Source organism: Rhinichthys klamathensis, unplaced genomic scaffold (genome assembly GCF_029890125.1).
Source record: "Rhinichthys klamathensis goyatoka isolate OS25496 unplaced genomic scaffold, OSU_Roscu_1.1 h1tg000201l_1, whole genome shotgun sequence".
Taxonomy (NCBI): Eukaryota; Metazoa; Chordata; class Actinopteri; order Cypriniformes; family Leuciscidae; genus Rhinichthys; species Rhinichthys klamathensis.
Window position 1 is genome coordinate 813,135 of NW_026606727.1, and position 25,836 is coordinate 838,970.

The window sequence follows — 25,836 nt, forward strand, 5'->3', positions numbered from 1 at the left end:
TCCAGTATTCTGATATCGACGATGACAAATTATATCATTCGTCTGTACTATTCCTTCTATAAGAAATCACCTCAACAATATAGTGTAGCAGTAAATAAATACAGATATAAACTTAATATCACCTAAATGAAATAGAAAGCTGCGCTTACAGACGCTCACATCCACACAAGTAAACGCAACACTGACGTCTTCACTTCCAGGTCAAGAAGCTGTCAATCAAAAACTCAGTAGCCAATGAGAACACACTGCTACTAGCCCCGCCCCCACGAGAGAATTGTGTCAGAACAGCGAACGAAAACTCAGGGAGCGTAAACGAAAACTTCAGAAGCGTAAATGAAAACTTCAGAAGCAAAGGAAAACTTCAGAAGTGTAAATGAAAACTCTTGAAGTGCATTTGTAAGTTAAGATCAGTAAAAGAAATATGAGGAATAGTTAGCAAAACATGCAGTGTATTAAAAACAAAGTAAAAAAATTGCCTGCGATTCATTCTTTTTCAGTTTCAAAGATATTTTATTCAGTTTCAATTTACATTTTCATTAATTTCTTGAAAAGTTACGTTCATTTTTATCGGCACAAAAATAATTCCATAATTTATGGGAACATTTGTTAAATCATGTGAAATTATAACTGACATCTTTTGTTTTATTTATGTTTGTTTCCATGCAGGATTCTGACAGACTGGCTTGAGGTTAAATTGGGTGGAGGAATCTAAAGATAGTGAGAAAGAACCAAAAGGGCAACTAAAAACGTTGTGCATCAGTCACAGCCTGACAAATATTAAGGGACAGACTCGTGAAGTTCACATTTCTATAAAGGTGAGCCTCAGAAGAAATGAAAATTCTGTCATTATTTACTCAGTTACAGTGAGGTAATGAGGAGAAAATGGACCACAGGGGGAAAAATTGAGTGCTGCAGTGATGACATATTTTTGTAGGCCATCCCGGGAAGTTAGCATCACCCTGGTTCCCTTGTCAAAAACTCGGTAGGATTTTTCCATTGACTTTTGGATTATTGCTGAAAATAAGCTCTGTGACCAACAAAAATGTATTGTTTTTACATATAATGGTTATCAGGATAATCTTCACAAATTAACAACTGAATTTTGAAGCACCTCAGTCGAGTGACTTCAATATCCCCATCACTAAGCTTCCGACAGCTCTTTTTGTCTTTATTTAAAAAAAGTTTTTGAGTTACAATAGTTTGCAAGACTGCGATTATAAACACAATGAGGCTGTAATAACAGACTAGTGAATAGATGAGTTTACCTGTTCGGCGTGATGTTTAATGTCCCTGAAAACCTCTGTAGTCAAAATTAGCCACTTGTTAGCATCTGCCTTTTTCAAGACAATTAAAAGCTTAAAAAATCGCAAGGGCTATTACTGATACATAATTTTATTTCTTAGAATAAAACGTGACCATTTTGATGTTGTGTGTTTCAGGCATTTACCCAAGAACCTATTTAAAAAAAAACATTGACGATGGAACTGAATGTAAAAAAACAAACAAAAGGATTTTGACCTACAAAAATGCAATTTCTCCGGCTCATTGTGAAGCTCAATAGAATTACATCTAGGGGTCCAAATGTCTCTGCATTTACAGATGATTAACCCCTTTGTCTCTGTGCAGGCATGTCATGGCCCCCTAAGTGCAGAAGACCAGTGCCTGCTGGAGGAACAGAAGGAGCTCCATGGTACCAACGCTCTGCTGATGCTGCTTCCCCCTCTTAACAGTGCTGGACAGGGCGAAGAGGACGAGGATGTGACCCTGCTCTCTGCCCTCCTCCAGCTGAGGCAGGTGCAGCAGGCCAGCTGCTGGCACTCTCCTCTACCACTGGTTGTGGTGGTTACTGGCAACCAAGACAGTGGTATCGGCGATCAGGGTTTGGAAGAAGGCAAGTTTGTTAAAGAAAATACATTGTATAATAGACAAGGGGTGTTAAAGACTACAATCTGATTATTTTATTGTCTCTCTTTCACAGCACTCATGTTGAATATGTTAGTGAAAGATGGCCTCATCTCTGAATACATCTTTGTCCATATTCCAGCAACCCTCACTGACCTGCAAGGCTCAGAGCAGGTTGGTCTGCAAAAATAAAATAAAACAATTAAAGTAAATATAGTTAAACCTTTTTGTGTTAGAGATGTGATCATATTGGTGTCATAAACATCTCACTGAGGTTTTCTTTGCTACTGTCTGTCACTTTTAACTTTCTCGTCGACAGTTGTAAGAGGTTATTATGTCCAGGTCACATTTCTCATCGAAATTGGAAATTACATTTTAAGTGAAGAAAATTAAGCCATTTATTAGGATGATTTATATGACAATATACAAGATGAATCTAATATTTTATTTATAAAATGACTTCATATTGTAGTAATATACCTTAAAATCATTAGTGTACACTGTACAGCAACCCTCATTCAGCAGGTTCGTCTGCAAAAAGTATTGAGAATACACAGTTATGTGTATGTCTATAAAATATGTTTGTTAGGGATGCGTATACATATGTGTGTGTGTGTATCTTATCAGAATCAGTCGATAAATGTGACCTTATAATGCTATTGGTATTGGTCCAATAGGCAAAATGGGGTGATATATTTATAAATTATAGCCAAATGATCATTGGGGCCCCACATTTATTTTTTAAGCTGTGTTTTTAGTTTCCATTTATTTTCTTAAAGAGTTTATATAAAGAAAAGCAGTTTTTAGTTTTTAATGTTGTCTGGTGTAATTTGAAGCATGAATAGATCTGGATACTTTTATGCATTTTTTTTGTAATCAGCCAAAATGCAGGTTTATATCTAATATCAGCTGATATATTGGTTATCGACTTCAAAATATAAATAATTATCATATCAGGCAAAATTCCCATATTAATGCATCCTTAATTTGTGTTTAACCTCACTTTTGAACTAAATATGGATGATGTACTTACTCATTCTTTTTTATAACCATTCCACTTCAGATGAGTCTTGTTGTAAGGTGGCTTGCAGCCCGCTCTCCCGCTGGCCCAGCCCTCTTGAGTTAGGCCTGTGCCGTGAGTTTCACTCCAGACTACAACGAGACAAGCAGGACAGGAAACATGCAGGTCTCCCGTCTCAGCGCCCGGAGCCTATTGTGCAACTCTGTAACAGTGTGCTGAATTTTCTGGCAGGTGTGGTTTCGTCAGAGCACCTGTCCAGTCTGTGCTGGCCACCTCCTGAATTCTCTCTCCCCGGAGAAATCCACACACCAAACAAATTCAAAGTTCAAGATCCATTTTTTGTTTTGTTTTGTTTTTCATGTTGTGTAAACTGAATCTACGCACGCAGAAAATGCATTTCATGTACAAATTGGCACATTTTTCATATATTTTGCTAATGGGAGGTAATCTTATGCTCAAAGTAAAAAACAGTACTATTGAATTGAATTGAATTTTATTTCAGGATAGCTCCTTGAGATGTAACATCTCATTTTCAAGGGGGTCCTGCATCTATGTATACATGTACAGACACAAAAGACAACCACACAGCATCCACATAAGAAAAACACATACACACATACAAAACATTAACTCGCTCACCTGCCCTTGACCCCACAAATAACATAGCACACTTAATAAAGTATATTAACCAAAATCAGCCAAATACATTAAACAACTAATGCGTCATTTATCAGTATACCTTATACAAAATGTAACATGCAGTATAACGTCACATCTCGCACAGAAATGTCAAAGAAAAACCAGAAAAAGAGAAGATGTATACAACTATATGTTTTCTACATAGATCATTAAATGAAATACCATTGTGGTCCCTAATTACAAGTACATGTAGTTTTAAGAAAAGAAAAAAGTGATGATTTGAATGATGATTCCAGTCATGAGGGGCTTTATAATGAAATGCTCTCCTACCAGCTACAGAAAGTAACCTTGGAACCTTGTGTTGGACACAAATGTTGGACATTGGAGGTGTCTCAGTGAGTATGTTGAGCAATAGGGTATTAAATGCTGTTTAAGATATTCAGGACAATTGAAATGAACACATTTAAATATAAATAGAATCCAGTGGTAGTCCCTTCGTTGTTTAGGTTGCAACCAGTTTAATGAATCGTACATAAAACAATGGTGAGTTTTAAATGGACATTTCAATATAAATCTGCAAAAAGAGTTGAATACAACATTAATAGGTTTGAGATTGGACTCAAAGGTATTAGTGTAAACTATGTCTGCATAATCAATAATTGGTATTACCAGTTGAGAAATAATTTTTTTTCTAACTTGAATTGAAAAACAATTAATTGATCTGTACAGAGTGTTAAGACATCCGTATACTTTAATGATATTATCAATGTGTATCTTAAAGGTAAGGTTGGAGTCGAGCCAAAGGCCCAAATATTTAAATTCCTCAACAATCTGCATAAGGGACCCATCTAAAAACTTTATTTCAAAACCTGAAGCACAACGACGATTTTGTATCGTGGAAAATACCATGCAGCAGGACTTCTTCATGTTCAACAGAAGTTTATTAATGAACAACCACTGTTGTACTTTATCAAAGTCAGATTGAAGAGTTCTTTGAACGTGCAACAAATCCCGATCAGAGGTGTAGACAACAGTATCATCAGCATAGAGCTCTAATTCACAATGAGAACAAACCTGTGCCAGGTCATTGATAAAGATTGAAAAAAGTAAGGGGCCTAAAGTTGAGCCTTGAGGAACACCTTTATCAACAATTAAATAATTTGACTGGAATCCTTGATAAACAACAAATTGACGTCTATTATGCAAATAAGAGTTGAACCAAAGCAGAGCATTTTTGTTCAAACCAATAGAGTAAAGCTTATCCAGTAGAAGATAATGGTCAACCATATCAAAGGCCTTTGAAAGATCAATGAAAGCAGCACCAATGAAATGACCTTTATCAAAACCCGAGAAGACATCATTTGTAAATTTTACGAGAGCAGTTGAAGTAGAAAAATTGGCTCTAAAGCCAGATTGATGTGGAGATAAGATATTGTAGTTATTAATGTACACAGTTAATTGATTAAAAATTAATTTCTCAAATATTTTAGCAACTACACAAATGATGGAAATCGGGCGATAATTATTCACATCCGATTGGTCTCCACCTTTAAAAAGAGGTGTCACTCTTGCAGCTTTCCAAATTTGTGGCACAGTACAAGTAGTTAGTGATAAGTTAAAAAGATCTGCAAGAGGAAAGATCAATATGTGAGCAGCAATTTTGATAAACTTAGCTTCCAGCTCATCTGGTCCTGCACTACAATTTAATTTAAGGTCCTGTAATACATTAAAGACATCAGTAGGCATAATCTTTTTAAATGAAAAAGAGCCAGCAGGCATAGAAGAATAAGAAGACCATGCCAAACCATCAGAGCAAACAGATTTTGAACTACATAAAGACGAAAAATGATGATTAAAGGCATGAGCTATATGCAAATGATCAGTTAAAGTGTCATTATCCTTGCATATTCGCTTCACAAATGTTTTTTTATTTTTGTTAAGAATGTTATTTAAATGATTCCAGAATTGCCTATGGGTTAATGAAATCGCGAGAGAAACAGTCTCTATAATAATTCGATTTGGCATTCCTAGTTTCAGTTTTACAATTTAAAATAACTTTTCTATTTTAATATAATTTGAAATATGGTAATTTATTCCTGTGATGGCAAAGCTGAATTTTCAGCATCCATTACTCCAGTCTTCAGTGTCACATGATCTTTAGAAATCAATCGAATATGCTGATTGTTGCTCAGTTATTATCAATTATTATTGTTGATGCATTATTAACAACGTTGAAAACGGCTGTGCTACGTAATAGTTTTTGTGGAAACCGTGATACATTTTTTCAGGATTCTTTGATGAATAGAGTTCAATGAACAGCATTTATTTTAAATAGAAATCTTGGTAACATTATAAATGCTGAAAAAGCCCTAGCTGAATAAAAGTATTATTATTCTTTTCTTTCTTACCCCAAACTGGTAGTCATGGTTTGAACAAAAATGTTAAGCCACAAAAAACCTTTCAACATTGATAATAACGGGAAAAAAAAGAAGAAATCTTTCTTTTTGTGACACTGAAGACTGGAGTAATGGCTGCTGAAAATACAGCTTTGCCATTACAGTAATACATTTTAAAATATATATTACATTGAAAAAATAAGTTATTTTAAATTGTAATATTTCACACTTTTGCTGTATTTTTTTATTTTTTTCCGCCTTGTAAAAGTTCCGCCTTGGTAAGCATAAAGACTGACATTTTAGTAGAATTTGGGTATTTGACCCTGAATTAACTGTAGATAAATGCTATGGATTTGTATGGTGGCATTAAAACAATCTCTTCCCTTGCTACTCAGCTTCCTGGCCACATTTGTGCGCCTCTATAATCCAGTACGTATCCCAGATCCAAACCTCGCCCTTAACCCAACCCATTCTAATGTCCCCCTGGAGAACCTGCTAAGAAGAGTGAACTACCAATATTTTCATGTGAGCGGTGCAGATGGGGATGACTATGAGAAGACTGGACCATCCTTTCAAGAAATTCCCTGGGACGATATCATATGCCTGTGTGTAGAGGAGAGCATCGTATGAAGGACTGGAGTTTAGGGCCTCTTGTGGCAAAAGGTGAGAATAACAGATTGGTAACAGAATGGAAATTATGAACTTCAGACATTTTCCATTGTTATTAAAATGTGTGTTTTAACTGTTTTAATCACAGATGCACTCACAGATGATGGTGAGATTTTGGTTTTGGTTGAGGGTTTTGGTTTTTTGGCAGGACTCAGGAGTGCCTTGCTCTGTCATATAGCGTAGTAGATCATCCGCCTCTGTTTTTGTTTGTTTTTTTGTTTTCCCCGCGTGTTCACTCATCATCTGACCTCATACACTAACCTCGCGACAACTGCCACCTACAGTACCTGTAGTTATCGCGAGGCTAGCTAGAGCTCAGATTGGGAATGTTTTTTTTTACTCCGCCCGGGGTATTATTATTTTTCAATAACGCAGGTTAAAATACGGGAGATTTACGGGAAAATCCTAATACGGGAGGACGGCGGGAAAGAAGGGTAAAATACGGGACTTTCCCGGCCAAAACTGGATACTTGACAGGTATGCCTCTAGGAAGCGCCATCCACACAGGTGTAGGCTACAGTATTCCATAACTATAACTAGTGCTAATATGAAAGTTGTTACAATGACAAGTAAACTGGTGGGAATTGCGTTAACAAGTATAGAGAGAGTGCTGAATAAAACTAACATTGTGAATAATAAGAGGCATTCTTTATCCTATATGCTTTTGAATTACTGCCATTAGGCTACTGGCCAACGGTTTTGTTCCCCGATGCATTAATAACAGGTCCAAACTATCTTTTATCCCCCAAGCAATTACATTTTTCTAGTGTTAATTGATGATCAGTTGGTCTGGTTATTTTAAATTAGATTTATTTGCTTTAAATTATTGTTAATTGATGCCTACTGTGATTGTTAAATATCTCTGTGAGTATGCTGCAAACTTATTTTCCCTACGGGGACAAATAAACTGACTAACTAATATGAAATTAAAAAGTAGCTTTCATTAAAATGTATTTGTTTGTTATTTGAAGGAAGTGGTTGATTCTGTTGAGAAGACTGAATCTCCTAGTGGAAAAAGCAGACCGGTATCTTTATTCCGGCGTTTGCAGGACTTGAAAAGTGAGTTGTCAAGTCAGCAAGAGGAGGAACGTGTGTGTGGCCTCAAGTTGAAGTGTCTTTTAGACATTGTAATTGATGTTTCAATATAACCGCAACTGCTCAATGCCATTTCCAGTCTTTGCAATTTGAACGAAAATGTCTTTTATTGGCTGGGTATTAGTCTTAGCAGTTTTGTTTTTGATGTTTTTATTTTATATATTTGATTAAATACATTTGCTTAAGTCATGTGCCTCATCCATTAAGTATAATTAGATCTTAGTGTGTATTTTCATGTAGCCTACTTAAACATTAATTTAGAATTTGTACATTTGTCTTCAGACATACTTTCCCAGTTTCTGAATAAGAGAGTTCAGTGTATTTTGTTTATTTCAATAATTATGTTGTATTTTAATGTATATTTTTGACAACCATAAAGATGTTTTTATCAAACCTCTGCCCATTTCGTTCAAATTATTTTCCAAATATGCTGAGAAACCCTGTATAACACGGATAATGTTTGTTCAAATATACCTGATAAATTACGAATTATTACATGAGGGATTTAATTATTCACGACACTCCAAACGTGGTTGGTGTAAACTGGAAATTCACGCCCATTTTACTATGTTTCTATCTGCTGATTGGAGGACCTGTCCTCTGGTCATGTCTCTCCATTCGATATCACGCTCGGAAGGCCGCGCTAGTTTAGGGATGAAGCTCTTTTGCGTTCTTCTACCGTTTGAGAACGGTCGTGAATAAAAAACTACATTTCCCAGGGCGATTTGAAGGAGGTGTTTAGCGTCCCAATCAGCTGAAATACCGGTATGACTGGTTCTTTTCACTTTACAAGTTTTTCTCTTGCGCTTCAAAGATGACAGACGGAACGTAAGTAGCCTATAAATTGTTTCATATTTGTGAAAACGTATGTTATTTTAAAATTACGCAGATCTGAAACGAATACATTTATTTAAGACGCGTCAAAGAAACCAATAGCTACAATAAACAATGACGATTTTGTTTTTTAAAACATTATTATTAGTAGTAGTAGTAGGCTAGTAGTAGTGGTAGCATTCAAAATGTTAGTGCCCGATAATACAGACAATATGCATATCAGTTAATCTTGTCTTTATTATAATATAATATGAAGGTGTTTTATTTATTTTAACAAAGAGAATATATGTATTTTATATCCAGGTTTTTACTGACAAATCTTACCAAATTTTAAATAAAGTAATAAAAAGGGGAGCTTTTGTTGTTAAGGTAATACCCTTACACTTCCATTCATATATTTTTTTATTCATATTTAGAAACACATCAACAACTGAACTTTTTAAACATGTACCTGTTGTAAATGACTTGAATTTTTTTATTAAACATCTTATCAAACATAAGATACACTTTACAATACATTTTCATTTTATGTTAACCAACCCACCCAAGAACAATCCCCACCTGTTGCACCAATAGCCAACACATTAAAAAAATATTTTATTTTTTTAAATCAATAACATGTTGTAGAGAAGGCGGCACAAGTATGTTACTCCTCTGAAATTGAGATTAAAGAGGGATCCACCTTCCTAATTTGGTCCAGAACCGGTTGCCAGATATCAAAAAATGTATAGGCCTTATTTTTTCCATGGTCAGATTGTATAAAAGATCAATGAGCCACATTTTAAAAGTTGGAGGGGACTTGTCTTTCCATTTAAAGGGATACTCCACCCAAAAATGAAAATTCTGTCATCATTTACTCACCCTCAAGTTGTTACAAACCTGTATGAGTTTCTTTCTCTGCTGAACACAAAGGAAGATATTTTGAAGAACGATTGGAACTTTGGCACCATTGACTTCCATAGTATTTTTTTTTTTCTACTATGGAAGTCAATAGGGAATTATCACGCTGATAGGCTACGTAGTACTTCCGCATTCAGTGATCTTTGTGCACTGCCACTTCCGTTGAATCACCGATCACTCTGGCGAACTGATGACGGACTACACTAAGTTTAAATACGCCATCGATTCACTAAAGTGCCGGCTACAAACAAACGTGCTACCTTGTTTTAATTTAAAGTTCAGACCTTAATCCCGGCGAACCGCTTTAATCCACTTCTTCCTTATACTCAATTCAGTCGGGAATCCATGAGAACTTAAGTATAGGGTTAGCGTTGTTGGTTGGATTTACAAAGTGTAACAGAGCAGTGACATCTAGCCTTCGTTTCAGCCATTGTTGAACTGCGTCGGAAGTGGACATGCACAAAGTTGACAAATCCCGCCCATGAAACCCGGAAGCGTGATAATCCCCTATGGTGCCAAACAGTGTTGCCACAGTTACTTTGAAAAAGTAACTTAGTTACTTTACAGATTACTTGATTTTAAAGGTAACTTACTTTACAAGTTACTTTATTAGTTACATTCAGCAGCTGCCGAAAACATCCCTTTTTAACAGTGATATCAACAATGTATCTCCTGACATTTTAAGTTGAACTTAAAAACTATTTCCTGAAAAAATACATGTTTTTATAAAAAATAAAATAAAGACAGTCTTTCTTGGCTTCACTTAACATAAATACTTGTTCTTTTAAATAAAAAAATTAAATAAAGACAGTCTTTCTTTACTTCACTTAACATAAATACTTGTTTTTCTAAAACAGAATAACAAAAGACAGTCTTTCTTGACCTGACTCGCGATCACTAGTGAACGCGCCAGAGAGAAATGCACATTTCATATGGATTACATAAGCAGAGAACAGTCTGTTTTCTTTCTTTTTGAATTGTTCTGTTTAAAAGTACACATTTCGAGCTTTCTATATATTTCTCAGGTGTGTGAGGCAAGTATAGGCCTACCTTACGCTGTGTTTCGGTTGTTCACGCGCCGGCGCCTCCGTGTCTTGATTTATTGTCTGCTATATTTACTTTTTATTTATTAAATCCAGGCAATTGGTTGATGAAACATTTATTAAAATTAAGATACAATTTATACAAAACGAAATTCACAAAGGGTTTCTGCTTTCTGTTTGATGTCTCTGTGAACGTTTTAAAAGCAGTCTTTCAGTGCCGCTTTCAGAGCGCTCACGTCCGTAACGGGGAACTGTCACGTAGCCTACCATTGTTTTTCCCTCATAAATGCGTACACGAAAAATAAGACAAAATGAATATTTTATGTTCTGTGGAGAGCCAACCCTTCTTCATCCGGTGGGTAGTAGCCTACCTACTTTTTGTACTTTTGCCAACTAAAAGTTTTTTGTGTCACGTCCGTTACAGATGTGTATTTCCCTCATATTAAATATAAAACGCATGTGTAGACTGATATTTTTCTATGTCCTCCTTATTTATTAAGGGAGTATGGATAAACAGACGCTTCAATATATTAGTATTAAATGCATTTTCTGAGAATTTACATTTCAAGTTTTTTGTCTCAAATGTCACGTCCATAACGATGGAATAGCCCAATTTTAAAGAATTCATCCTCAACTAGGTTTGTGGTGTAGGTCTACGTATTTTATAATGTTAACTTAAAATAATACGAATAGTAATTTAAAGATGTGGTAGCATTGGATCTGGACGGGAAGGATCGGTAACTCACCGGAGTAAAGATAGTTTGCGGTTTGATTTTCAGTTTTCGTTTCGCTGTGGTCCCGCAGTGCGGTGTCGTGGACATGCAAATAATATCTCATGTCGTTATTCATGATTTGTGAATTTGTGTAACGGTGTTTCTCCGGGTCAAAAACCTTTTTTTTTTTTTTCTTTTTTTTTAATTGGGTATAGCTCCAAAAGTCGGTCACTTAGGAGTCTGAACCCAGTGTCACCTTGACATGCTCGATTTGTGAATTTTTTCACAGCAAAGCTCTTATCTGTAAAACGTTCGCTAAGTCCGGTAGACAGGAATGTTGAAAATAGGCGTTGTTCATGTTTAAACAATGGATATTAACAATTTATAATAAACACACACACTGCTGGATTACAAAAACACTTGTTTTAGATTGAACCTGATTTGTGAAAACTTTCACAGATCAGTTTGGGTCAGTTAACCCTTCCCTGAGTGGTTAACTTGGTCATTCTGATTTGTGAAACCTTTCAGAGGTCAGTTTGGGTCAGTTAACCCCTCCCTGAGTGGTTAACTAGGTCATTCTGATTTGTGAAAACTTTCACAGATCAGTTTGGGTCAGTTAACCCTTCCCTGAGTGGTTAACTAGGTCATTCTGATTTGTGAAACCTTTCACAGGTCAGTTTGGGTCAGTTAACCCCTCCCTGAGTGGTTAACTAGTTCATTCTGATTTGTGAAACCTTTCACAGATCAGTTTGGGTCAGTTAACCCTTCCCTGAGTGGTTAACTAGGTCATTCTCATTTGTGAAACCTTTCAGAGGTCAGTTTGGGTCAGTTAACCCCTCCCTGAGTGGTTAACTAGGTCATTCTGATTTGTGAAAACTTTCACAGATCAGTTTGGGTCAGTTAACCCTTCCCTGAGTGGTTAACTAGGTCATTCTGATTTGTGAAAACTTTCACAGATCAGTCTGGGTCAGTTAACCCCTCCCTGAGTGGTTAACTAGGTTATTCTGATTTGTGAAAACGTTCACAGATAGGTTTGGGTCAGTTAACCCTTCCCTGAGTGGTTAACTAGGTCATTCTGATTTGTGAAAACTTTCACAGATCAGTTTGGGTCAGTTAACCCTTCCCTGAGTGGTTAACTAGGTCATTCTGATTTGTGAAACCTTTCACAGGTCAGTTTGGGTCAGTTAACCCTTCCCTGAGTGGTTAACTAGGTCATTCTGATTTGTGAAACCTTTCACAGATCAGTTTGGGTCAGTTAACCCTTCCCTGAGTGGTTAACTAGGTCATTCTGATTTGTGAAAACTTTCACAGATAGGTTTGGGTCAGTTAACCCTTCCCTGAGTGGTTAACTAGGTCCTTCTGATTTGTTAAACCTTTCAGAGGTCAGTTTGGGTCAGCTAACCCCTCCCTGAGTGGTTAACTAGTTCATTCTGATTTGTGAAACCTTTCAGAGGTCAGTTTGGGTCAGTTAACCCTTCCCTGAGTGGTTAACTAGGTCATTCTGATTTGTGAAAACTTTCACAGATCAGTCTGGGTCAGTTAACCCCTCCCTGAGTGGTTAACTAGGTCATTCTGATTTGTGAAAACTTTCACAGATCAGTCTGGGTCAGTTAACCCTTCCCTGAGTGGTTAACTAGGTCATTCTGATTTGTGAAAACTCCACTCAGGGAAGGGTTAACTGACCCAAACTGATCTGTGAAAGTTTTCACAAATCAGAATGACCTAGTTAACCACTCAGGGAGGGGTTAACTGACCCAGACTGATCTGTGAAAGTTTTCACAAATCAGAATGACCTAGTTAACCACTCAGGGAAGGGTTAACTGACCCAAACTGATCTGTGAAAGTTTTCACAAATCAGAATGACCTAGTTAACCACTCAGGGAGGGGTTAACTGACCCAAACTGACCTCTGAAAGGTTTCACAAATCAGAATGACCAAGTTAACCACTCAGGGAAGGGTTAACTGACCCAAACTGATCTGTGAAAGTTTTCACAAATCAGAATGACCTAGTTAACCACTCAGGGAAGGGTTAACTGACCCAAACTGACCTCTGAAAGGTTTCACAAATCGGAATAACCTAGTTAACCACTCAGGGAAGGGTTAACTGACCCAAACTGATCTGTGAAAGTTTTCACAAATCAGAATGACCTAGTTAACCAACCAGGGAAGGGTTAACTGACTCAAACCTATCTGTGAAAGTTTTCACAAATCAGAATGACCTAGTTAACTATTCAGGGAAGGGTTAACTGACCCAAACTGATCTGTGAAAGGTTTCACAAATCGGAATGACCTAGTTAACCACTCAGGGAAGGGTTAACTGACCCAAACTGATCTGTGAAAGGTTTCACAAATGAGAATGACCTAGTTAACCACTCAGGGAAGGGTTAACTGACCCAAACTGATCTGTGAAAGGTTTCACAAATCAGAATGACCTAGTTAACCACTCAGGGAGGGGTTAACTGACCCAGACTGATCTGTGAAAGTTTTCACAAATCAGAATGACCTAGTTAACCACTCAGGGAAGGGTTAACTGACCCAGACTGATCTGTGAAAGTTTTCACAAATCAGAATGACCTAGTTAACCACTCAGGGAAGGGTTAACTGACCCAAACTGATCTGTGAAAGTTTTCACAAATCAGAATGAAGTAGTTAACCACTCAGGGAGGGGTTAACTGACCCAAACTGACCTCTGAAAGGTTTAACAAATCAGAATGAACTAGTTAACCACTCAGGGAGGGGTTAACTGACCCAAACTGACCTCTGAAAGGTTTCACAAATCAGAATGACCTAGTTAACCACTCAGGGAAGGGTTAACTGACCCAAACTGATCTGTGAAAGGTTTCACAAATCAGAATGACCTAGTTAACCACTCAGGGAAGGGTTAACTGACCCAAACTGACCTGTGAAAGGTTTCACAAATCAGAATGACCTAGTTAACCACTCAGGGAAGGGTTAACTGACCCAAACTGATCTGTGAAAGTTTTCACAAATCAGAATGACCTAGTTAACCACTCAGGGAAGGGTTAACTGACCCAAACCTATCTGTGAACGTTTTCACAAATCAGAATGACCTAGTTAATCACTCAGGGAGGGGTTAACTGACCCAGACTGATCTGTGAAAGTTTTCACAAATCAGAATGACCTAGTTAACCACTCAGGGAAGGGTTAACTGACCCAGACTGATCTGTGAAAGTTTTCACAAATCAGAATGAACTAGTTAACCACTCAGGGAGGGGTTAACTGACCCAAACTGACCTCTGAAAGGTTTAACAAATCAGAATGAACTAGTTAACCACTCAGGGAAGGGTTAACTGACCCAAACCTATCTGTGAAAGTTTTCACAAATCAGAATGACCTAGTTGACCACTCAGGGAAGGGTTAACTGACCCAAACTGATCTGTGAAAGGTTTCACAAATCAGAATGACCTAGTTAACCACTCAGGGAAGGGTTAACTGACCCAAGCTGACCTGTGAAAGGTTTCACAAATCAGAATGACCTAGTTAACCACTCATGGAAGGGTTAACTGACCCAAACTGACATCTGAAAGGTTTCACAAATCAGAATGACCTAGTTAACCACTCAGGGAAGGGTTAACTGACCCAAACTGATCTGTGAAAGTTTTCACAAATCAGAATTACCTAGTTAACCACTCAGGGAGGGGTTAACTGACCCAGACTGATCTGTGAAAGTTTTCACAAATCAGAATGACCTAGTTAACCACTCAGGGAGGGGTTAACTGACCCAAACTGACCTCTGAAAGGTTTCACAAATCAGAATGACCAAGTTAACCACTCAGGGAAGGCTTAACTGACCCAAACTGATCTGTGAAAGTTTTCACAAATCAGAATGACCTAGTTAACCACTCAGGGAGGGGTTAACTGACCCAGACTGATCTGTGAAAGTTTTCACAAATCAGAATGACCTAGTTAACCACTCAGGGAAGGGTTAACTGACCCAAACTGATCTGTGAAAGTTTTCACAAATCAGAATGACCTAGTTAACCACTCAGGGAGGGGTTAACTGACCCAAACTGACCTCTGAAAGGTTTCACAAATCAGAATGACCAAGTTAACCACTCAGGGAAGGGTTAACTGACCCAAACTGATCTGTGAAAGTTTTCACAAATCAGAATGACCTAGTTAACCACTCAGGGAAGGGTTAACTGACCCAAACTGACCTCTGAAAGGTTTCACAAATCGGAATTACCTAGTTAACCACTCAGGGAAGGGTTAACTGACCCAAACTGATCTGTGAAAGTTTTCACAAATCAGAATGACCTAGTTAACCAACCAGGGAAGGGTTAACTGACTCAAACCTATCTGTGAAAGTTTTCACAAATCAGAATGACCTAGTTAACCATTCAGGGAAGGGTTAACTGACCCAAACTGATCTGTGAAAGGTTTCACAAATCGGAATGACCTAGTTAACCACTCAGGGAAGGGTTAACTGACCCAAACTGATCTGTGAAAGGTTTCACAAATGAGAATGACCTAGTTAACCACTCAGGGAAGGGTTAACTGACCCAAACTGATCTGTGAAAGGTTTCACAAATCAGAATGACCTAGTTAACCACTCAGGGAGGGGTTAACTGACCCAGACTGATCTGTGAAAGTTTTCACAAATCAGAATGACCTAGTTAACCACTCAGGGAAGGGTTAACTGACCCAGACTGATCTGTGAAAGTTTTCACAAATCAGAATGACCTAGTTAACCACTCAGGGAAGGGTTAACTGACCCAAACTGATCTGTGAAAGTTTTCACAAATCAGAATGAACTAGTTAACCACTCAGGGAGGGGTTAACTGACCCAAACTGACCTCTGAAAGGTTTAACAAATCAGAATGAACTAGTTAACCACTCAGGGAGGGGTTAACTGACCCAAACTGACCTCTGAAAGGTTTCACAAATCAGAATGACCTAGTTAACCACTCAGGGAAGGGGTAACTGACCCAAACTGACCTGTGAAAGGTTTCACAAATCAGAATGACCTAGTTAACCACTCAGGGAAGGGTTAACTGACCCAAACTGATCTGTGAAAGTTTTCACAAATCAGAATGACCTAGTTAACCACTCAGGGAAGGGTTAACTGACCCAAACCTATCTGTGAACGTTTTCACAAATCAGAATGACCTAGTTAATCACTCAGGGAGGGGTTAACTGACCCAGACTGATCTGTGAAAGTTTTCACAAATCAGAATGACCTAGTTAACCACTCAGGGAAGGGTTAACTGACCCAGACTGATCTGTGAAAGTTTTCACAAATCAGAATGAACTAGTTAACCACTCAGGGAGGGGTTAACTGACCCAAACTGACCTCTGAAAGGTTTAACAAATCAGAATGAACTTGTTAACCACTCAGGGAAGGGTTAACTGACCCAAACCTATCTGTGAAAGTTTTCACAAATCAGAATGACCTAGTTGACCACTCAGGGAAGGGTTAACTGACCCAAACTGATCTGTGAAAGGTTTCACAAATCAGAATGACCTAGTTAACCACTCAGGGAAGGGTTAACTGACCCAAACTGACCTGTGAAAGGTTTCACAAATCAGAATGACCTAGTTAACCACTCAGGGAAGGGTTAACTGACCCAAACTGATCTGTGAAAGTTTTCACAAATCAGAATGACCTAGTTAACCACTCAGGGAGGGGTTAACTGACCCAGACTGATCTGTGAAAGTTTTCACAAATCAGAATGACCTAGTTAACCACTCAGGGAGGGGTTAACTGACCCAAACTGACCTCTGAAAGGTTTCACAAATCAGAATGACCAAGTTAACCACTCAGGGAAGGGTTAACTGACCCAAACTGATCTGTGAAAGTTTTCACAAATCAGGTTCAATCTAAAACAAGTGTTTTTGTAATCCAGCAGTGTGTGTGTTTATTATAAATTGTTAATATCCATTGTTTAAACATGAACAACGCCTATTTTCAACATTCCTGTCTACCGGACTTAGCGAACGTTTTACAGATAAGAGCTTTGCTGTGAAAAAATTCACAAATCGAGCATGTCAAGGTGACACTGGGTTCAGACTCCTAAGTGACCGACTTTTGGAGCTATACCCAATAAAAAAAAAAGAAAAAAAAAAGGGTTTTTGACCCGGAGAAACACCGTTACACAAATTCACAAATCATGAATAACGACATGAGATATTATTTGCATGTCCACGACACCGCACTGCGGGACCACAGCGAAACGAAAACTGAAAATCAAACCGCAAACTATCTTTACTCCGGTAGCTAACCGTGGGAGTTGTAAGGGGTGTGTCGTGATTCTGCCTTCTCACACACATTTCAGTTTCATATCGCATATCAGCCATCATTTCTACTAAAGAAAATGACAAAAATAGTAACGCGCAGTAACTTGGATAAGTAACTTTAATCGGATTACTGGTTTGGAAATAGAAACGCGTTAGATTACTCGTTACTGAAAAAATTAGTAGCCTAACGAAAAAAATTCAGATTAGAGGCATCACTGGTGCCAAACTACTGTTTGGTTCCAATCGTTCTTCAAAATATCTTCCTTTGTGTTCAGCAGAAGAAAGAAACTCATACAGGTTTGCAACAACTTGAGGGTGAGTAAATGATGACAGAATTTTCATTTTTGGGTGAACTATCCCTTTAAGCAGTATCCGCCGTCGAGCTAAAAGAGTAGTAAATGCTATGAGGCTTTTGTTGTTTTGATTTAAGTGAAGATGCTGCGGTACAATGCCGAATACAGAGATCATGGCATCAGGCTCTATGACTGTCCCCAATGTGTCGGAAATAAATTTGAATATACGCTTCCAAAAATCTTCAAGTTTTGTACAGAGCCAAAACATGTGAGACAGAGTGCCTGGTTCGGCTTCACATCTATCACAGTGAGGATCTATGTCTGATTTAAATTTTGCCAGTTTTACTTTACCAGTGCAATCTATGAACAACTTTAAATTGAATCACTCGATGTCTTTGACATATTGAAGATGAATGGATGTTTTTCAATATAAATTCCCATACATCCTCAGAGATTCCTATAGCCAGTTCCTCTTCCCACAATCTTTTCACGTGAGCCAGAGGTCCCATATTATGAGTATTCATTGCACTATAGATTTTACCAATGGCCCCCTTGGAGTATGGATTCACTTTTAGAACAGTCTCAAGAAGTGACTCAGGTGGTAATGAGGGGAAGTGACTAACAGATGATGTGACAAAACTGCGAAGTTGAAGATATTTAAAGAAGTGTGTGTTGGGAATTTGGAATTTAGTTTTCACTTGCTGAAAGGTTGCAAAAGTGCCTTCAATATACATATCCTTTAGTACCCTAAGACCATTTACAGACCAGGCATCAAAAGAATCATCTAGAATAGGAGGAGTAAACTTGTGATTTCTTACTATGGGAGCATATGATACATCATTAAGTGAAAAATGTCTTCTAAACTGTCCCCGTATTTTGAAGGAGTGCTTAACCACTGGATTCGACTTGAAATTTTTTATTGTGGTTTTATATTTTAAAAATGCCCATTCAAATGTGTAACATTTTAAGGTTTTATTCAGGTGTTTGCGGAGAAGGGGGGGCCCCTATAAGACTGAGCCGGTGACGGATCTCAGCCGCTGGAGATTGAGTAATGTGGAGGGCAGACAGACCTGGAGGTACATTGAGGAGGCAGACAGCATGGACAGACAGCAGAGCATGCTGGAGTCTCACTCTCTGGGACTGGATACGGTAAATATTACATTACAGACAGACAAATGTGTATGGCATGCAATTTGTTTTTATATTCATGTTCATATCTAATCTGTTTCTCTTTGACCTCAGGGTGAGTTAATCTCAGCGTCCCCGGCCGCAGGCACTGCAGTAGAATCTGCTCTGAAGGGAATGGACTTCTACAGCCGCCTCCAGGCTGAAGATGGACATTGGGCCGGGGATTATAGTGGACCCCTTGTCTTACTTCCAGGTGATTTATTACTAAGCTGATTGGAAAGGCTTTTAGTTATTAGATGAAACCCATGCATTATTGAGTCTAATAAAGTAGCCAATAATAATAAAATAATAAAGTAGGCTAACTTGAATAAAGGTGTACTTGATGCACACACTGATTAATACAGGGTTCCTACAGTCCTTGAAAAAAAACAAAAATATCAGAACTTTAAAGCTATTCCTTTTGTTGTGTTTAAATTTTCCTTGTATTGCCTATTTGTTGATGGATTTCAGGTCTGCTCATAACCTGTCATATTGCCAAGATCCCTCTGCCAGATGCATGGAAGCAGGAAATGGTTAGATATCTCCGCTCTGTGCAGCTGCCTGATGGAGGCTGGGGCCTGTGAGTAATGTTATGAATGAATTATGAACGAATTTTGAAAATAATGGGAATTGGGGAAAAATAATTTTAGAAAAAAAGTAAATTGTCCAGATGCATTACAATAACGAGAATTAGGGGTCAAATGGTCATGAATATAATTGTCACATTGTTGTGAAATTTGGTCGTAAAAACAGATCAATATTCATATTATTTGTCATTTACTTTACTGGGATAATATGGGAACTTTGATGAACACAAATATTAATTTTCCAGGCACATTGAAGACAAGTCTACTGTTTTTGGAACAGCATTGAATTATACCACCTTGAGAATTCTTGGAGTTGGGCCTGATGATCCAGATATGGTTCGGGCAAGGAATAATTTATACAGCAAAGGTCTGGGTTTGCTAATATATAGACATTCACATGTATTTAGAGATAAGATTGTCCAGTCTTAGTATTGTCCTGCTCTGTTACAGGTGGTGCTGTTGGTATACCCTCTTTGGGTAAATTCTGGTTGGCCATCCTCAACGTATACAGCTGGGAAGGAATGAATACGCTCTTACCAGAGATGTGGTACATAGAGAACTTATTAGTTTACAGACTTATTGAAGCTTTTGTTTTAGACATTTATGTAGTTGCATTTGTTTTGCGATATATTCTGTCAGGCTGTTCCCATCCTGGGTGCCGGCACATCCCTCCACCTTATGGTGCCACTGTCGGCAAGTCCACTTGCCCATGAGCTACTGCTATGCGGTCAGACTGTCCGCTGATGAAGATCCTCTGGTGCTCAGTTTAAGACAGGTGAAGTTTCACCACTAGAGGCCACTCTGAGACAACATTAAAACCGGCTTGTTTTTACAGTTAACTTTTTGAACTCAAGTATTTCATTCACAGTTGTTGTTTTTGGGTTTTAAATAGGAGCTCTATGTCCAGGATTACTCAACTATTGACTGGTCAGCTCAGAGGAACAACATTGCTGCCTGTGACTTTTACACACCACACAGCACCTTGCTTACTATTGGCTATTGTGAGAGAATTGTAGCATCTCTGTAAAAAATACGATTTTTTTAAGACTTTAGATTTCAGTTAATAACACTCGCAAACATGGTCTTACAGTGATTCTGAATGTGTATGAAGCTCATCACAGCACTATACTGAGAGAAAAAGCAGTCAAGGAGCTTTATGACCATATTAAAGCAGACGATCGCTTCACTAAGTGTCTCAGCATCGGCCCGGTGAGAGAAAAGAGAAGAAAAGAGATTTTGTAATGTAATGTAGTCAGCATGAAATCAATATTGACTACATTTTACTTTCTTAATACACTCCCCTAATCTTATTGCCATGTTTTATCAAAATGATTAATCATTTATTGTTCATAATACTTATCTATTTTCACAGATCTCGAAAATTATCAATATGTTGGTACGCTGGTATGTGGACGGACCCACATCACCTGTCTTCCAGGAGCATGTGTCAAGGATTCCTGACTTCCTATGGTTAGTGACCTGATTTTAATTATATGCTGTATATATTATATAATTATACTAATATTTGGTCTTCCTTTTTGTGATCCCCAATGATCCAGGATGGGTTTGGATGGTATGAAAATGCAGGTGAGATGTTGTCATGATGAAGAATCGAAACTTTTTGGTTCTGAAGTTTGTTTTATCTGATCAGTTAAACACTTTTAATTTATTACTAACAATGTAACTGCAATTATATTTCTATCAGGGTACAAATGGATCACAGCTATGGGATACTACATTCGCAGTGCAAGCATTTCTTGAGGTACTTATCTAATATTAATAAATCTGAAGCTGGCACATAACTGATGATTTCCCTGATCAGTTGGGCTTGTTTTCTGAACAGGCAGATGCCCAGGACGTCCCCAGGTTTACAGAGTGCCTCACACAAGCCCATCATTTCCTTGATCTAACTCAGGTGAGCATGATTAAATCTCGTTTTTAAACATCATATTCTTCATTATTACTGCCTCTTTATGTATATAGCTTTTACTAAACTGTGTTGGGATTTTCAATGCTGCATTTGCTAATGTGTTAATCAAAATACAGTGGAGTTCAAAAGTGTGAGACCACACTGACAATCTTGAGATTTTTCTTTTAATTCGGTTAATAATCAAAGTTTTGTGGTTTTGAAAAAATAAATCAAAGTAAAGTTATGTTGTAAAATAAAGAACATTTAAAAAGTTGGACTTTCAAGGTCACTCATCAAATTTGTACAAATTTGCAAAACAAAAATTGTACACAAGGTCGGTTTATATATATTAAAAATGTAACATTATTTGTGGTCTTAGACTGAAATGTATTCATTGGGTCTCCATGAGGTCTAACCAGTTGCTCATTATTGTAGATCAAAGATAACCCTCCGGAATATGAGAAATACTATAGACAAATGAACAAGGTAAACATTTGTGCTATACATTTCAACTTTCTTAATCATTTTCAGTTTGCTCTTAAATACTTTAATGAGTTTGTGTGATTCAGGGAGGTTTTCCCTTCAGCACACGGGACTGTGGCTGGATAGTTGCGGACTGTACGGCAGAAGGGCTGAAATCTGTGATGCTACTGCAGGAGCAGTGCAGTTTCCTCAAAGAAAACATTCCCACAGAAAGACTCTTTGATGCTGTCAATGTGGTAAAAGCCTTATTTGCAATAGAGACATGTTTAACATTCTCTGTCTGTGACTTACAGAATCACAATAATCTGATTTACATTACACTTACTATAGTAATAACCCCCTTGGAGCAACCTAAGGTTAAGTGTCTTGTTTAATGACTCCTGGCTCACTCCTAATAAGCAAATCTCCCAGTTACCAGCTCTGAGCTTACGCCACTATACCACACTGAGCCTCTTTATGACTCAAATCTCTTCAACACACAACATAGACAGTGTTAGACTGTCTTTAGTCCCCGTCTTTACTCTCAGTCCCTCAAAAATTGTCGCTTTCTTCTTGTTTACTGAAACAGAGGGTTCAAGTATAAGTTAATTATGTTTAGTTTTTATCCATTGGCTCATGTTATACATACGCTACATACTGTAGGGCAGCACTTCTCTCATGCTCATCCGACCACGGCTTCCTTCCACTGAAATCACAAAGCAAAATGCATCCAAACTCTCAAACTGTGTCAGAGAAAACACAATAATCATATACACTATTGTTCAAAATTGGGGGTAGTAAGATTTGTTTCATGTTTTTGAAAAAGTCCTTTTGTTCACCAAGGCTGCAATTATTTAATAAAAAATACAGTTGTGTAATATTGTGAAATATTATTAAAATTTAAAATAACATCTATTTGAATATACTTTGAAATGTAATTTATTCCTGTGCAAAGCTGAATTTTCAGCAGCCGTTACTCCAGGATTCAGTCACATGCTCCTTTCAGAAATCATTCTAAGATGTTGATTTGGTGCTCAAGAATTTTTTTTTATCAATTTTGAAAATAGTTGTGCTGCTTAATATTTTTTGTGGAAACCATGATACATTTTTTCAGGATTCTTTTCTTTGATGAATAAAAAAAACAGCATTTATTTGAAATGTCTTAACTGTCACTTTAAAAAAAAAAAAATCAATTTAATGCATCCTTGCTGAATAAAAGTACTAATTTCTTATAAAAAAAATCTTACTGACCCTAAACTCCTGAACTGTGCTGTAATTTTTGTGTAAATCTCTGTGATTTTGTTTCAGCTGCTAAGCATGAGAAATCCCGATGGAGGGTTTGCCACATATGAGACCAAACGTGGCGGGAAACTGCTGGAGCTGCTGAACCCTTCTGAAGTATATGGTGAGCATGCAGTAAAATGTCATATTTAGTTGTCAATGTATTTTCCATCAGTCTTGACATGTCTGATTCTTTCTCTCTCTTTTTTTTCTCTCTCAGGTGGTATTATGATCGACTACACGTATGTTGAGTGCACCTCAGCTGTAATGCAGGCACTCAAACACTTTCACAGTAAATATCCTGAGCACAGAGCAAAAGAGATTAGGTACACACACAAGCACAATATTTCAGCATATTGAGGTTAGAAAAATAGTTTCGTTAAACCAGACCTCTTGATCACATAGGACTACTCTTCAGCAAGGGCTGGACTACTGCAGGAGGGTTCAAAGACCTGATGGCTCATGGGAAGGGTACGCGTTGGTTCATTTATTATCAGAGACATTATTGTGTTGCTTCTTAGTCTGTTTATGAAGTATATTGTCTTTGGACACTCAGTGCCTTTGTTGCTTGTCTTAGGTCTTGGGGAGTCTGTTTCACATATGGAGCCTGGTTTGGTCTGGAGGCATTTGCATGTATGAGCCACACTTTCCAAAATGGGTATGTTATTTGGGTGTGTCCTGATGTTGATGTTAATTTAATAAATCATCACTGTTCTTTTACTTTGCAGTTAATTTTAAGAGCCCCTATTATGCTTTTTCAGATATTACCTTTTATGCAGTGTGTAATATAGCTGTTTATAAATGTAAAACATTTGCAAAGTTTTAAAGATCAAAGTGCACTTTAAAAAGTGTTATTGTCTTCCAAAAGAAAGAACGACGGAAATGAAACGCTCAATATTATTTTTCTGATCTTCAACTTCGGAGGCTTCCTCAGCAATTAAATGCACAGTGATCCGAAGATTAAAGATGGCATTGTTGTTCCCGGGCAGCCGAATTATTAATTCCAGCCTTACTTCTACTCCTACAGTTTGTAACACATTTACTTGTCTATGGTCTTCATTGGCTGCCAGTGAAACAACGATGCCATCGCTAATCTTCGTATCACTGTGTATTCAATTGCTGAGGAAGCCTCCGAAGTTGAAGATAAGAAATGATAATGAGCGTTTCATTTCCGACGTGCTGTAAGCGGGAAACCAATCACAACAGACTAGGCCATCTGACCAATTAGTGCAGAGTGGGCTCTCGGAAAGGAGGGGTTTAGAGAAACCGGATTCTTTATCGAACCGTTTCAGACACTGAGAAAAGAGGCGATGCAAAACCTATTGTAGGAGACCTCCAAAACAGAATTAGGAACCTTTAAAATAGCATAATAGGGGCATTTTAGCATCCTCGTTCATGTCTTTTCTGTGTTGCAGATCTGTTTGTGTGGAGGTGAAACATGCCTGTGAGTTCATTCTGTCGAAGCAGATGGAGGATGGAGGCTGGGGCGAGGACTTTGAGTCATGTGAGTCATGCTACGTTTAGAGCAAGAACTCACAGATCCACAACACTTGCTGGGCTTTGCTGGGGTTGATGGCTGTCAGGTAAGGTAGAGGGTTTTTTAGATACCTTTACAGAAGTGCATAATTTACAAAACAAATGTCATTTTTTAGGTACCCTGACATTAGAGTGATTGAGCGAGGCATTCAAGTTTTGATTGATAAGCAGCTGCCCAATGGAGACTGGCCACAGGTGAGCAATGCTGTTCCCTTGTCTCCATAATTCATCTGAGTTCTTTCAATCTGTCTAATAACATGTGCTGGGTTGTTTCCCTCTTTTCAGGAGAACATTTCTGGATTGTTCAATAAAAGCTGTGCCATTAGCTACACCTCTTACAGGAATGTGTTTCCTGTGTGGACGTTGGGCCGGTTCTCACGGCTTTACCCCTGCAGCTCACTGGCTGGGAAACTCAAACTCTGAGTCAGATACTGTGTACCTGTGCCTCAAATAAGCAGTATCTGACACAGCCGCCTATTTAGAAACATATATTTTTTAAACAAACCTGTTTGCTGCTCTTTAGAATGTAGGACTGATTTGTCTAGATTTGTTTAGAATAGTATCTACATAATACTTTATTCAGTTCATTTGGATTTGTTTAGAATATTATCTACAGAATACTTCATTCATTTTTGTACTCATTTAACCATGTGACCAAGGCTTTGTATACTGTAGATGATTCTGCAATTAAATTTGATTTTCTACACTCTATTATTAAATTTCTATAATTTTATATTTTGTCTTATTATTTTGCAATTATATCTGAATGTCTGAATTATGGTATAATTTTTCCTATGATTTCCACTGATTTCAATCAGTTTGGATTAATATTAATGGTTTTAAAAACAATCTTTTGATTGAACTATCAAAATTTTAAATTACTGTTGTTCAAGATGAAACCCACTGAATTACTATGCACTGTAATGAGGTCAAGTAACATCAGTGTAGCATACTATATAACTATACATAATCTCTTTACTATTTTTAACTCATTCTTCAAATATTAAGCGTTATGTCAATTTTACACAACATTGAATTTAATTTAGAATTGAATTAATTAAAAATAACTTTTATTGTCCCAAAGTAGACACCACTCTCTGAGGCCACCTCAAAATTAAATGTTGTCAGCAT

The 25,836-nt window shown here is 37.6% G+C and overlaps 2 protein-coding genes across 2 annotated transcripts; both read left to right on the plus strand.

Annotated features, from left to right (window-relative positions):
• The first annotated feature begins 21 nt into the window (after positions 1–21).
• Positions 22–6,588, plus strand: LOC130096643 (uncharacterized). The gene is made up of 8 exons (XM_056263233.1): positions 22–90; positions 201–308; positions 678–815; positions 1,627–1,891; positions 1,979–2,076; positions 2,966–3,023; positions 3,155–3,164; positions 6,354–6,588. Exons 1-8 carry the CDS (start codon positions 22–24, stop codon positions 6,586–6,588), a joined length of 981 nt encoding a protein of 326 aa, XP_056119208.1.
• A 1,909-nt stretch (positions 6,589–8,497) lies between these two features.
• On the plus strand, positions 8,498–25,358 carry LOC130096625 (lanosterol synthase-like). Its single transcript, XM_056263194.1, has 22 exons — positions 8,498–8,550; positions 18,744–18,912; positions 19,006–19,144; positions 19,402–19,510; positions 19,763–19,884; positions 19,968–20,064; positions 20,157–20,292; positions 20,410–20,518; positions 20,608–20,726; positions 20,890–20,987; positions 21,077–21,104; positions 21,223–21,279; positions 21,361–21,432; positions 21,862–21,912; positions 21,996–22,145; positions 23,197–23,293; positions 23,390–23,495; positions 23,575–23,640; positions 23,747–23,827; positions 24,585–24,752; positions 24,822–24,900; positions 24,991–25,358. The coding sequence occupies exons 1-20, from the start codon at positions 8,537–8,539 to the stop codon at positions 24,691–24,693; spliced, it is 1,929 nt and encodes a 642-aa protein (XP_056119169.1). The 5' UTR covers positions 8,498–8,536; the 3' UTR covers positions 24,694–24,752; positions 24,822–24,900; positions 24,991–25,358.
• The last annotated feature ends 478 nt before the right edge of the window (positions 25,359–25,836 follow it).

Excerpts from the sequence above, each read along its gene's own strand:
- LOC130096643 (XM_056263233.1), top strand. The coding sequence starts at position 22 with ATGACAAATTATATCATTCGTCTGTACTATTCCTTCTATAAGAAATCA. Across the intron at positions 816-1,626 it reads AAGTTCACATTTCTATAAAG|GCATGTCATGGCCCCCTAAG; the intron begins GTGAGCCTCAGA and ends GTCTCTGTGCAG. Across the intron at positions 1,892-1,978 it reads CGATCAGGGTTTGGAAGAAG|CACTCATGTTGAATATGTTA; the intron begins GCAAGTTTGTTA and ends TCTCTTTCACAG.
- LOC130096625 (XM_056263194.1), top strand. Across the intron at positions 19,145-19,401 it reads ACCCCTTGTCTTACTTCCAG|GTCTGCTCATAACCTGTCAT; the intron begins GTGATTTATTAC and ends GATGGATTTCAG. Across the intron at positions 21,433-21,861 it reads ATTTCCTTGATCTAACTCAG|ATCAAAGATAACCCTCCGGA; the intron begins GTGAGCATGATT and ends TCATTATTGTAG.